Source organism: Hyperolius riggenbachi, chromosome 9 (genome assembly GCF_040937935.1).
Source record: "Hyperolius riggenbachi isolate aHypRig1 chromosome 9, aHypRig1.pri, whole genome shotgun sequence".
Lineage (NCBI taxonomy): Eukaryota > Metazoa > Chordata > Amphibia > Anura > Hyperoliidae > Hyperolius > Hyperolius riggenbachi.
In genome coordinates this window covers 264,983,760-264,998,126 of record NC_090654.1, presented here as the reverse complement: position 1 = coordinate 264,998,126, position 14,367 = coordinate 264,983,760, and the positions used below count along the sequence as shown (strand labels likewise).

Below are 14,367 nucleotides of genomic sequence, written 5' to 3'. Positions count from 1 at the left end.
AAGATGTGACAGGAGCGGGAGGTGAAGGATGGAATACATGGAACCAGGAGGTGAGGGATGGAAGATGTGGCACGGAATCAGGAGGTGGAAGATGTGACAGGAGAGGGAGGTGAGGGATGGAATACATGGAACCAGGGGTGTTGAGTAGAGTAGATGTTATGTGGAAGCGAGAGGTAGAAAAATGTGACGTCGGAGCGGGGAGGAGAAAGATGCGACATGGAAGCCGTGGGAGCGGGATCTGGAAGAGGAGATGTGGAAGGTGGAGGTGGAAAATCTGCCGTGGGAGTTGGACCTGGAAGATGTGATGTGGAAGCTGGAGGTGAAAGATGTGACGTGGGAGTTGGACCTGGAAGATGTGATGTGGAAGCTGGAGGTGGAAGATGTGCCGTGGGAGTTGGACCTGGAAGATGTGATGTGGAAGCTGGAGGTGAAAGATGTGCCGTGGGAGTTGGACCTGGAAGATGTGATGTGGAAGCTGGAGGTGAAAGATGTGACGTGGATGATGCGACATGGGATGAGAAGTGGTGGGGATGGTATACCGCAGAGAGGGTTAGTGACTAGGCAGAAACACCAAGTGTCTTGTCACAGTGGTAGACTGGCACCCCTCCCAGAAGATGTTGAAGAGGACATAGGGGGTGCTGTCTCACCAGCGTGGAGGTGGCTTCTCTGCTGTAGAAGGCAATACTACTGTTGTGTACTCCATGTAACCTAGGGCAGAGGGAATTGTGGGTAAACACACAAGCACTGAACATGGCACATACAGGAACTGCACTCACCCAGGTCCAGGATGTGTAGGTCATTCAGATACACAGAAGCTGGAGAACGGCGACCTCCGAATATCACAAGCCGGTTCCCAAGGAGCGTTGCGCTGTGACTACAAGAGATTCACAATCTAAGCTGAGGGACTATAACTCCCAGCATGTCCACCAATGCACACTGTGCTGGACAGACACAGGAGACAAGGAGCATACATACAGGATATATACTCTACACGTTTTAAATCCTTCCCTGCAGCTCCTCATAGTCCTGCAACTCATTCCTTACCTGTTCCAGGCTGGATCTCTGCTAGCAAGTCCATCAGTAACATATCAGCAGAGTAGCGATACAGAGCAGTATAAAAATACCCTCACTGAGCAATGGGGGCAGGTGTGCAGGACATCATATCAGCACATACAGGTCAGGAACTAGTTATCATACACAGCAAAACCCAGGGTGTGGAAACAACATGTTATCAGTAATTCTGGCCGTAAAATGACAGCCAGGGAGGGGGGGGGGGGGGTTATACTGCTGCTGATCTCCTGGGATTCTCATCCAGAACAGTCTGCAGAGTTTCCTCATTTTAACATATGACAAATCATCCAGCGAGCTGCCACTGAGAATGGCCAGACTGTCCTGAGCTGACAGAGATGGTATGGAAAAGCAAACCTTTGAGATTTAAAGAGGAACTATAGTGAAAAGAAGAATAAATTAAAACAGCTTTTTTTTTTTTTTTTTTTTTTTTTTTTTTTTACAATATTCATTCATAAATTTTTTTACTCACAGTTTACCCATTGTAAAAAAAAACAAACAAACAAGACAAAAAAAAAAAACTGCACACCCCAATTTACATGTTGTTAATTATCACAGGAGGAGACATCTTTAGTCCCGCCAGGTGATGTCTGTTCATAAAACTCTCAGAGCCCTTTCACACTGGGACGGGGCAGTATTTTTACCGCACCCCACCGCAGAGCAATGAAAGTCTATGGCAGGCATGGGCAAACTCGGCCCTCCAGCTGTTACGGAACTACAAGTCCCACAATGCATTTGCCTTTATGAGTCACGACTGTGGCTGTCAGACTCCTGCAATGCATTGTGGGACTTGTAGTTCCTTAACAACTGGAGGGCCAAGTTTGCCCATGCCTGGTCTATGGGGACTTTCATACCGATGCGAGGTGCGGCCACATACGATGGAAGTGACCTTTTGGTCGCATCCCCTGCGCAACGGCAAATCTATGTTACCGTACGGTTCTGCACCGACCTGTGGCTGACCGGAAGTCATGCAAGTCTATAACGACATTTATATTTATAAATTCACTTCGTACTTTAGCGATACGCTTCCGCGCACGTGATCACTTCAGCCACAGGCCCCGAGGGCCGCACCTCTACCGCCAATACTCAGTCTGAAACCGGCCTAAGTAAATGAACATTCCGCAAAGGGAGATAATGTATGCTTGGCAATCAGCCGTTATTTCTCACAATGCAACAAGATTCACCGACAGCAAGCTGTCCTGACCATGGTCATGACATCACATTGTGGGAGGGGTTATTTTTCTTATCTATTGTATTTATAAAGCGTATTACGCAGCGCTGGACAATAAATAAGGATACATAAACTGTAAACAAGGGGTGACAGACAGAGGTAGCAAAGGGTTATACAACACAGCACAAGGCTATACATGCAAACCAGGTATAAGATGCATTTTACAGAGACCCAGCAAAACAAGTCTGAGTTAGTCCATGAGAAGGGTGTCATTGCTGGGGTAGCAATATTAAAGAAGAACGTTAACATAGGATTGAACTTCATTACAATCAGTAGCTGATACTCCCATTCCCAGGGGCGCAACAATGGCCCCTGCAAGTGATGCAGCCGCAGGGGGGCCCAGAAGCCACAGGGGGCCCCATGGGGGAAGAAGTTTATTTTCCTTGTCCTGAGAGACTAACAAGGGCACGGAGAGAAAAAAAAAATTCTGCTCTCAGCACAATTGTTCTAATGACTGCCTCTGCTCAGCCACTGATAAGGAATCATACAAAGTTTTGTAAACCGTCCCTATTCAGCAGAGTCTTGTGTACAGCGCTGTGGGGTGGGGGGGGGGCATCCAAAGTTTTGCAGGAGGGGGGGGGTCCAGTGATTTGTAGTTACGCCCCTGCCCTTTCCCATAAGAAATCTTTACCTGGTCTCAAACAGATCACCAGGGATGTCTGTATAGCTGATATGGTTATGAAACCCTTTAGATCAGGGGTGTCCACACTTTTTCGGCTCGCAAGCTACTTTAAAATTTGCCAAGTCCAGGAGATCTACCAACAACTCTGCCCACAACTCTGGACCATCATAGAGGAGGGAGAGGAGACGCTCACAATTGGCTCCTCTCCCCTTCCCCACGCCTCTCTGCTTCAGCCGCACCTCTCCCGTCAGTCAGCCGCGCGCTGGGAAGCATTATCTGACAGCCGCGGTGACACAGAATGCAACACACGCAGCAATATTTGATCTACCAAATAGGCAGTCGCGAAGATCGCAATCGACCTATTGGGCACCCCGGCTTTAGATTGTAAGCCTTTGGCAGGGTCTCTCCCCCCGCCCCCTCCTTTAGTGTGTCCTTCTTAAAGGGCTACTGAAGCTAGAGGAATATGGAGGCTGCCAAATTTATTTCCTTTTAAACAATACCAGTTGCCTGGCTGTCCTGCTGATCTTCAGCCTTTAATACTTTTAACCATAAACCCTGAACAAGCATGCAGCAGATCAGGTATTTCTGACATTGTCTGATCTGACAAGATTAGTTGCATGCTTGTTTCTGGTATGATTCAGACACTACTGCAGCCAAAGAGATCATAAAGGGTGCCAGGCAACTGGTATTGCTTAAAAGGAAATAAATATGGCAGCCTCCATATTCCTCTCACTTCAGTTGTCCTTTAAAAATAAGGAAAAGTCAGATACTTACCCCGGTAGAGGGAATCTTCTGGATCCTCCAGTAACTTGCCCGTCCCCCATGAGCCTCACCATTCCAGTGCTGCAACACATGAACGAACGTGGCTCTGCTGCACAGCAGAGGTGGATTAAGATGTAATGGGGTCCTAGGCAAGGTAGTAGATTTGGAGCCTGCTTGTGGTCCTTTTGGCAAGCTGAAGTGGAGAGAGGTCAGAGAAGGTGGCAGGTGGGCCTCTTAACTCCCACTAGGCCCCAGGCACCTGCCTATGTTGCCTGGTGTATAATCCTGCTCTGCTGCACAGGATGGATTGCGCCTGCGCAGTAGCCGCCACTCCATCTTGGTGGAAATAGCCTGTTTGGCTCTGTGCTGCTGTGCAGAAGCGAGCCTCCTCCACTGTGCACAGAGCTTGTCAATAGGCTTCAGGGATTGGGGGGTCCCAGCGCTGGGACAGCGAGGAAAGAGGGACAGGGGAAGCCTCTGAATTATCCGGAGGCTTCTCTCTACTTAGGTAAATTTGGGGCACTTTTTTCACTACAGGTACACTATAAGGTGGCTAAACACTTATCAATGTTTCCCATCGATATCCGGCAGATTTGATCACTCTTATTGAATCTGCTAGAAATCGACGCCCGCCCAATCTATCTATTTCTATCCGAAATAGCTCACCTACTCGCCGGCAGGTGTCTTCTCTCCATCTTTGCCGGGTGCTCCCCACTGTATCTTCTCTTCCGGGGTGCCTGTGTCACATGACAAACACTAGAGGCATCTATTGGTCGCTTTAAGTACATGCCACGGTGCCTCTAGTATTCAGCCTCTAGTGTTTATCACGTGACACAGGCGCCCCAGGAGTGTAAAAAAAACAAAAAAAACAAAACAAAAACCAGGGAGGAGCACCTGGAGGTGGAGAGAAGATGTGCCAGCGAATAGATGAGTGTAAGCTCTGCTGCCTACACTCTGCATAACCGGGAGGGGTGTGCAAAATAGATGGAGAGACCCGGGGTGCCTTGCAAGCAGTGTGCGGATCCACAGATATTCAATAGATTTCACGCCTAGTGTGTGGAAGGATTTGATCCCTCCCAGATCAGATTTTATCTAAGGGATTTATCTGATGGTCGAATCTGGTGACCATCGATTGGCATATGGCCACCTTTAGATGTACCCATACATAAGGTGATGATGGGCAGATTTTACCGAGACACAAATCTTTCGCTGATCGAATCTGATGAGCGAGATCTGTCGGCTGTTTAGACACTGCAGGTTGATTCCTGATCAATTTTGTGCTGCAATCTCTTGGGAATCGGCCAAATCAGTCTCCTTGCTGCTGTTCCCCAGTGTATAAATGAACATATATGTGTGCATTTATACAGCACCTGCCCTGTGTTGTGGTGCCCGTCCGTCTTCCAAATCCACTGCTATTTTATTAGCCCTATACATGCCTTTGTGTATATGGGGCTAATGGAAGAGCAGGGGATTCAGAATATGGACGGGCACCACGACTCAGGACAGATAATGTATAAACGCAACATAAATGTATTTATACACTGGGGGAACAACGCCAGGGGTTTCGTCCTGATATCGCTCGCCATTACCGCTGTGAGTCTGTTCGACCACAACGGCCTGACATCTTGCAGCATTTCCAATCGACATGCTCGGACCGAAATTGGCTGCATCGTTCATCGGGGATGCACTTGGCGGCATTGATATTCATCCAATTCAATAATTATCGAATTGGATGGTTGATCGGCTGCCAAGTCGCTAGATGTATGGGTACCTTTACTGCACAGCTGATAAATCTGCAGACATTGGGCTTGATTCACTAAGACAAATAGCATGCCTTAGAGTAGCATAGCAGTGCTATGAACCCGCAGGGGCTCAGGGCAGGATGAGTGGAGCTCTCATTGCCAATTAGCAGGCATAGGTTTGCTATGCTACTCTGATAAGGCGTGTTAACTTTGCTAAAGCGTGCTATTTGTCTTAGTGAATCAAGCCCATTGTGTGAGGTCATCATATCAGCATGGAGCAGGATCTCAAAGGAACATTTCCAGCATCTCAAAGGAACATTTCCAGAACTTGAAGAAGAGAGTAGGATGATGACATCAGTACTGAACAGAGTAGTGACATGACCAGTGACGTCAGTGTGACCTGCTGGTATCTGAAGCGGGCACTCACCCGTATCTGGGCACTGGTCGCTGTCCCTCCACGATGGGCTGGTACCAGATCTTGTAGTCTGGATTGAAGATGTAGAGAGCATTGGTGCAGGCGGCAGACTCCGCTCCCATATGTGGGCACAGACCTCCGAACACATACAGCTCCCGCTGGTACATGGTGGCGGTGTGAAAGCTCAGCGTGGGCACCTTCCCCACCGCCTGCAGAAAGATGGGGGAACACAGATGAATGCTGGTGACAGCACAGAGTATGACCCCCCTCCCCCCGGCCACCACTCACCGTTACCAACGTCCACTTCCACTCCTTGGTGTCCAGCACATAGACGTTACTGAGCCAGCGCCCGTCCCGCACACCGCCATACACAAACACCTTCCTTGTCTCTGGATCAAACGTAGCCGTGTGGCCCCGAGAGCACTGCGGGCCCAACCCAGAGCTGTCCATCTGGAACCAGAAGTCACTTTCTGGAGAAGAGAGAGTAATGGTGAGAGAAAACACAGGGCCTAACGACTTTCTGTGTAATGTCCCTACACTTCCCCCATCCAGGAAGGGGTGTAACTAGACTTAATAGGGCCCCCTGCAAAAATGGTAGCATTGGGCCCCCTCTGTCCCTGAATCCCACGGGACTGGGAGCCAGGTGAATGGCAGCAGAGTGCTCTGCTGTGAAGCTGCCTCTGGAAGCAGGATGTGCTCCTGCACATGGTATTTTTGAGTGAATGGAGAGGTTTCATTGCTAGTTGGCAGCACTTGCAGTTGGGGAGGGAGGTGGGAGGGGCCCCTAAAGCCTCTGGTCCCCCCCTGTGATGGCAGGCGTGATTGCTACGCCCATGCATCCAGGTATACCTGTGTTTTTGTATTTGCCTTGGTTGTCTTTGTTACACAAATAATGACACCTGTAATACCTTATGTTGTAATTATTTAAAGAAAACCTATGAGAAAAAGTTCCCCTGGGGGTACTCACTTCGGGTAGGGGGAAGCCTCCGGATCCGATCGAAGCTTCCCCCGTCCTCCTCGGTCCCAAGGCAGCAGAGAAAAAGCTCCCGGAACGGCAGGGATGTAAATATTTACCTTCCCTGCTCCAGCGCAGGCGCATTATCGGCTCTCCGCTCGGAGATGGGCAGAAATAGCCAATCACTGTAGGGCTGCTCTACTGCGCAGGCGCAAGTCTCCTGCCCCTGCGCAGTAAAGCGGACCCGACAGAGATCGGCTATTTTCACCTATCTCCATGCTGAGAGGAGAGCCGATACTGCGCCCCCGCTGGAGCCAGGAAAAGTAAATAAATCAGCGCTTATCAGCCTTGTCGAGGGAGGATTCTGGGACACTTCGGAGGAGCCAGCGCTGGACTGTCTGCAGCTACAGGGGAGGGGAAGCCTCATTGGGACCCTGAGGCTTCCCCCACCCGAGGTGAGTACCCCCCAGGGGACTTTTTTTTTTGTTACAGGTTCTCTTTAAGTTTAAGCTCTGCTAAGATCCAGAGGATTTTAATTATTTCCTGACGTAAAACCTTAGAAATGCAAGAGGCTGCATGTGCTCTGCTACTAGGGATTAATCATTAGATTGCTGAAATCTATTCACAATCTGTTTGCAGTAAAGGCAGCCATACGATCCCGCTCTGATCAGAGAGGGATCTATCTGTTGGTCGGATCTGATGGAAAAATCGACCAGTGTATGGCTACCTTTAGACTATGGTAGGATTAGATTGTGAGCTCTTCTGGGGACAGTCAGTGACATGTCTATGTATTCTGTAAAGTGCTGCAGAAGATGTCAGTGCTATATAAATACAGAATAATAATAATAATAATAATATAGTAGGACAATAGACTAGGACTATGGTAGGATTAGATTGTAAGCTCCTCTGAGGACAGTCAGTGACATGTCTATGTATTCTGTAAAGTGCTGCAGAAGAATCAGTGCTATATAAATACATATTAATATGGTAGGACATAAGACTATGACTGCGGAAGGGCTAGATTGTAAGTTCCTATGAGGACAGTCAGTGACATGACTACTGTATATACTTGCGTATAGACAGAGCCGTATAGACAGAGCAGGTGGGAATGGCCAGAGTTCCCCTTTAGATTTAAGGCAAAGAGAGACACCATCTTACCTATTTCCAGCTTCCAGAGAGAGTCCTGACAAAACTTCTCATTGGCTCCTTCCCCACCAATCAGAATGGCTGTTTCTGGATCGCACAGACAGACTCTGTGAAACCATCGGGCTGATGGAGAAACTGCAGGGAAAATGCAGACTATCAGCAAGCCCTCCATCTACAGGTCCAGCAACCCTGATTCTGCACCCAACTAGGGATGGTCAATGAGATGCAAATAATTTTGAGTTGATGCAACATTATGCAAATTTTGGATGCAAATGTATGCAGCTTGAAAATGAACCGATCAAATCCTGCTGAGGTAAAATTTGATTGGTCCATTTTTTAAGTGGCATAATTTTGCATGTACAATTTGCATAATCCTGCATCAACTCAAAATGATTTACATCTCATTGACCATCCCTACACCCAACCACTGCCTGGATCAAACAGCCAATCAGATGTCAGCTTTCCGGGTGACCAGAAGGGAATCTGTGTTTTGCTAGGTCCTTACAAACCCACAAAGAATTCCATTTGACAGATCAGGGTTATGCGACAAAGCTAACCTGCCCTGATAAAATCGTGGGAGGTGCCAAGATTGGCCGTTCTATTGAGACAAGTACGCTGTGTGTCCGTCGCATACAGTAGGGTCTCACCTGGCCCCTTAGTGCCCTCCTCACAGCTCTTACTACCGAAGCGCAGTCTCCGGGGGTTTCGGAGAATCACCCTCTGGGGCACATCCTGCCTGCCCGCTGCACCTTCCTCAAGGATGGTAGATGCTTTCTTGAAGGGCGGAGAGTCTTTCTGAACAGCGCTGGGGGCGGGAGGTGTGACCTCTGGCCTTTCTCTTGTCTCCTGTTAGGAAGAATGACAAGTTATGGGGGTCATTCCATCATTCAGCCAATTACAGCACAGCACATAATGCTGTCAGCTACAGCAACCAATCAGACTTCACCTTTCATCCATCTGGCCTCAGAAAGTTGAAATCAGATTGGAAGACTGGGCACTACTCATTATTGCAGCAGGGGGGACGGTATTCATGCAGCACAATGATGGGGAGTGGGATTCACCTCACCTCAGTATTTACTTCTTGGTGTCTCACGGGGACAATTGTGCTCTCAGATAACAGGGGGCTGCTGGGGGGCCCAACGCTGAGCCTCCTCTTGGCTGGAGTGCTGCTGCTAAACCCAGAACCCTTATTCACCTAGGGAGAGATCACAGTCACCAATTGCCCAGCACATTTGTGGAGGGTCCACACATGGGAGGAGCCACACAGAGGACAGATGAACTGGGGAGGAGCAACATACATAGCAAGTGAGAAAGGGAGGAGCAACATACAGGACAGAGGAGCCACATGCATGTCAGATGAGCTGAGGAGGAGCCACATACAGGGCATGTGATATTTCACCTTTCCAGTTACAGTGAGGATCAGTTTGGCAGGAATCCCTTGAGCGGCCAGCTTCACACAGTCCATGACGATTTCCAGGTTCCACTTCCCCTCCCACACCAGAGACCTGCAGAGCAAAACTGGTGGTGAAACATTTGCAGATGGCGCACTGTATACCGTACTTCTCAATAATTACCAACCCCATCTGTACATCATGTGACCACGCTGACCCCATCTGTACACCATACAGACCCCATCTGTTCATCATGTGCCCACGCAGACCCCATTTGTACATCATGTGACCATGCCGACCACATCTGTGCATCATGTGACCACACTGACCCCATCTGTACAGCATGTGGCCACACAACCCTATCTGTACACCATACTGACCCCATCTGTGCATCATGTGCCCACGCCCACCCCATCTGTGCATCATGTGACCACAATGATCTGTACACCATGTGACCACGCAGACCCCATCTGTGCATCATCTGACCACATCCACCCCATCTGTACACCATTTGACCACACCAACCCTAACTGTACACCATACTGACCCCATCTGTGCATCATGTGCTTACGCCGACTCCATCTGTGCATCATGTGACCACGCTGACCCCGTCTGTACACCATGTGACCACGCTGAACCCATCTGAGCATCATGTGACCACGCTGAACCCATCTGAGCATCATGTGACCACGCTGAACCCATCTGAGCATCATGTGACCACGTCCACCCCATCTGTACACCATACTGACCCCACGGCCTCCATGTGGAGCCCTGAGGTTGTTGTATCCTGCACTGTGATGATAGGCACGCAGGAGGGGATCTCTGGCCTATTACCTGGATTCGGATGAGAGGTTCCCAATGTGCTGTGGCTGGGCGGAGCCAGCATACAGATGGGCAGAGACATGGGTGTCACTAGTGTAGGAGCTCCAGTCCCCCAGGCTGAAGATGACCATCTGCTTGGGGAGGGGAAGAGGCAGCGGCAACTGGAAAGTCAGACGGCCCCCCTTGCTGTGGAGACAGACAGATTGTAAGACAAATACATTGTTGTTATCACACCCTTCAACTGTTCGGAGGTGTAAGGAGGAGACATTACCACTGACAGCCCCTCCCCTGCTCAGACTGACAGCCCCTCCCTGTCCAGAGGTGTGTAGAGGAGACATAACCACTGACAGCCCCTCCCCTGCTCAGACTGGCAGCCCCTCCCTGTCCAGAGGTGTGTAGAGGAGACATAACCACTGACAGCCCCTCCTCTGCTCAGACTGGCAGCCCCTCCCTGTCCAGAGGTGTGTAGAGGAGACATAACCACTGACAGCCCCTCCCCTGCTCAGACTGGCAGCCCCTCCCTGTCCAGAGGTGTGTAGAGGAGACATAACCACTGACAGCCCCTCCCCTGCTCAGACTGGCAGCCCCTCCCTGTCCAGAGGTGTATAGAGGAGACATAACCACTGACAGCATAGGGGGCTCCGCAGGGTTGATTGACCCCCACCTTCCATGTGCTCTGGTGGTTCAACAATCCATTTCTCAGTCCTGTATATCAATGTCAATCACGGGGGGGAGATTATAGAGGGGCTCCGGATGACGGGGAGCTGGAGATGTCAGCTATTCCATGTTCCCTGCCTCTCGTGACATAAAATCTCTGGGGCTCCGATCCCCACTTCTTAGGGGATATTGTCCTGGATTCTGCACGACGAAGGTGGTGAGGAGAGGGGCACAGTATACTGCTTGCTAGTTCCAGGGCAGCAGAGCAGAATGAGTGCCCCAGAGCTTGTATCTATAAACACACATTCCCAGAAACTGTTGCAAACCTTCCTATGCAGGCCGGTCACTATCTGGAGCTAAATTTTATCGCTTAATGCCTGAATACCCCAAGGCCCTGAAGGGGGGGGGGGGGGGGGGTAGTGATGTCATACTCTATGATGTCATGCGATCACCGGTATGTCATTAAGTCTGTCAGGAACTCTCCTGGGCTGAGCCTGATCTTTGCACTGGACCAATCAGATGGAGAAGGCCAATGACTGACGCCAGTCAGCATAACAGTAAATGCCAAGGTGACTTCCTCTTCCTGTGGAGCAGGAAACCCCCTTAGGCCTTGTTCACATTGCGTTCGGCTCGCGTGTCCGTCCGCAGTGGGCTTTTTTCCCCCACAGTTTTTTTAAGCATTTTCCGGCGATTTTCTGAGCGTTCACTCGTTTTTGTAGGCATTTTTGTAAGCGCTTTTGCAGAGTGCTTCCGTCTTTTGATCCAGAAAAAAATAAATACAATGTATTTTTTTAAAAACGCTCATGCAATCGCTTACAAAAGCGATTTTGTGAGCATTTTTTTCTATACCTTCCATTGAGGCAAATCATCTCAAAAAAGGGCCCAAGCACCGCTTTTCAAAGCGATCCGCTCTGATATGAACTATCTCATAGAGAATCATTGTGCAAAAACGCCTATAATGCGAACAATGCCTAAAGCAGCGTCTTCAGCTCATTCAAACACTCAGTTACCTCATCCCCTTCCTACCTATACCCTGTTACCCCCAGTTCCAGCTAAATATCTTCCCTCAACCCACAGACCCTTTGACTCACCCCCCCCCCCCCTCCCCCAAACCATTGTATCCCATCCCATGCAGCCATGAGATGCTGTTTTCCTTCTTCATATTACACCCGTTCCCCCAACACTTAGGCCTGGTGCACACCAAACAACGCTAGATCCGCAAAATGCTAGCAGATTTTGAAACGCTTTTTCTTATTTTTCTGTAGCGTTTCAGCTAGCATTTTGCGGTTTTGTGTAGCGGTTTTGGTGTAGTAGATTTCATGTATTGTTACAGTAAAGCTGTTACTGAACAGCTACTGTAACAAAAAACGCCTGGCAAACCGCTCTGAAGTGCTGTTTTTCAGAGCGGTTTGCGTTTTTCCTATACTTAACATTGAGGCAGAAACGCATCCGCAATCCAAAATCTGCAGCAGCTCGGGAGTATGCGTTTCTGCAAAACTCCTCCCGCTCTGGTGTGCACCAGCCCATTGAAATACATTACCCTAGCGGATCTGCACCCGCAAGCGGATCGCAAACCACAGCAGAACCGCTCCGGTGTGCACTAGGCCTTAGTGATTGCCCTGATGTGGCATCATTCCATGTACTTCCTACCCTCCCTTTCCTTGTCTCAGTGTGCTCCGAGGCCTTGTTTTCCCCTACTCCCATTATGTCTCCATCCACCAATCTCCTTAAAGCGGACCTGAACTCAGAACGTCCTCTCTGCTCTAAAAGATAAGCAACAGCATAATAAACAAAAAACGTTTGTTACAGCTGATACAAACTTTTATTTATACCCAATAATAAATCTGCACTGGTTCTACTTCCTGATTCATGGAAGTAGAAATATTGTTAAAGGGGTTATGTGGAGGGGGTTAAAAAGACAAAATCCAACACTCACCTGGGGTTTCTATCGGCCCCCTGCAGCTGCTATGTCTGGTCCTGGTCTAATCTTGTGTCTACCTAGACTGCGGCTGCGCGTCATCGGGAGCTTACTGCGCAGGTGCAGTACAAGAAAACTTCGTACTGCGCCTGCACAGTAAACATCTGATGAAGCACGCGGGAACGAGCACGATTCATCTATTTGGTGGCGGGGAACCGAGGATCATAGGACGGCAAGGAACATTACAGCTGCAGGGGGCCGATAGAAGCCCCAGGTAAGTGTCGGATTTTGTCATTTGAACCCCTCACCAGAACCCCTTTAACATCCTGTGCTTTCAAATGAGCTTAACTGCTATCTCTGCCATGACAGTTATGTGACACAGGGGAGAGATCAAATTACAACTTGTGATTACACACAAATGAGAGGGAATTAAACAGGCTAAACTCTAAATACATACAGGGCGCATTTCTCTGTTTTCCTTCTGCCCTGTGCAAGAGTTCAGGTCCACTTTTAAGATACTACCCAGGTGTGACATATCTCACTCCCCTTCCCTCCCCCCTTTTCCCTCAAGCCCCAGGCATTTCCCCTGAAACCCCCAGGCATGTGGTCTCCGCTCCCCCTGCACCCCCCCCAGGCAGGTGGTCTCTGCTCCCCCTGCACCCCCCCAGGCAGGTGGTCTCTGCTCCCCCTGCACCCCCCCAGGCAGGTGGTCTCTGCTCCCCCTGCACCCCCCCCAGGCATGTGGTCTCTGCTCCCCCTGCACCCCCTCAGGCAGGTGGTCTCTGCTCCCCCTGCACCCCCCCAGGCAGGTGGTCTCTGCTCCCCCTGCACCCCCCCAGGCAGGTGGTCTCTGCTCCCCCTGCACCCCCCCAGGCAGGTGGTCTCTGCTCCCCCTGCACCCCCCCAGGCATGTGGTCTCTGCTCCCCCTGCACCCCCTCAGGCAGGTGGTCTCTGCTCCCCCTGCACCCCCCCAGGCAGGTGGTCTCTGCTCCCCCTGCACCCCCCCAGGCAGGTGGTCTCTGCTCCCCCTGCACCCCCCCAGGCAGGTGGTCTCTGCTCCCCCTGCACCCCCCCAGGCAGGTGGTCTCTGCTCCCCCTGCACCCCCCAGGCATGTGGTCTCTGCTCCCCCTGCACCCCCTCAGGCATGTGGTCTCTGCTCCCCCTGCACCCCCTCAGGCAGGTGGTCTCTGCTCCCCCCCCCCCCAGGCAGGTGGTCTCTGCTCCCCCTGCACCCCCCCAGGCAGGTGGTCTCTGCTCCCCCTGCACCCCCCCCCAGGCAGGTGGACTCTGCTCCCCCTGCACCCTCCAGGCAGGTGGTCTCTGCTCCCCCTGCATCCCCCCAGGCAGGTGGTCTCTGCTCCCCCTGCAACCCCCCAGGCAGGTGGTCTCTGCTCCCCCTGCACCCCCCCAGGCAGGTGGTCTCTGCTCCCCCTGCACCCCCCCAGGCAGGTGGTCCCTGCTCCCCCTAGGCATGGTGTCTCCACTCTCCACTCCCTACCTCACTAGTTGGCGGGGCGCCTCCTGCAAGGACAAGAGAGCGAAGAACTCCACCCGCCCCATCCGCTCCTTCCACTCTCCGCTGGGGGCGCCAGAGACACGATAGGGGCGGGGCATCGCCTGCAGAAGCCTAAGACGG

General features: G+C 50.8%; 1 protein-coding gene across 7 annotated transcripts in view; it reads right to left on the bottom strand.

Annotated features, from left to right (window-relative positions):
• The window catches only part of LOC137533218 (rab9 effector protein with kelch motifs-like), a 25,024-nt gene extending 10,657 nt beyond the window's left edge, over positions 1 to 14,367 (bottom strand). For 4 of the 7 annotated variants that reach the window (XR_011024155.1, XM_068254480.1, XM_068254483.1 and 1 more), the window contains exons 1-10: positions 14,230 to 14,367; positions 10,167 to 10,340; positions 9,341 to 9,446; positions 9,008 to 9,136; positions 8,589 to 8,787; positions 7,954 to 8,076; positions 6,129 to 6,310; positions 5,853 to 6,049; positions 777 to 874; positions 648 to 708 (exon numbers count right to left, since the gene is read on the bottom strand). Coding sequence is in view for 5 of the 7 variants with exons in the window: in XM_068254480.1 (XP_068110581.1) it covers positions 648 to 708; positions 777 to 874; positions 5,853 to 6,049; positions 6,129 to 6,310; positions 7,954 to 8,076; positions 8,589 to 8,787; positions 9,008 to 9,136; positions 9,341 to 9,446; positions 10,167 to 10,340; positions 14,230 to 14,345 (1,385 nt within the window). In the remaining 2 variants the exon portion in view is untranslated. The remainder of the gene's footprint in view (positions 1 to 647; positions 709 to 776; positions 875 to 5,852; positions 6,050 to 6,128; positions 6,311 to 7,953; positions 8,077 to 8,588; positions 8,788 to 9,007; positions 9,137 to 9,340; positions 9,447 to 10,166; positions 10,341 to 14,229) is intronic. The other 3 variants (XR_011024156.1, XM_068254481.1, XM_068254482.1) reach the window with 2 other exon arrangements.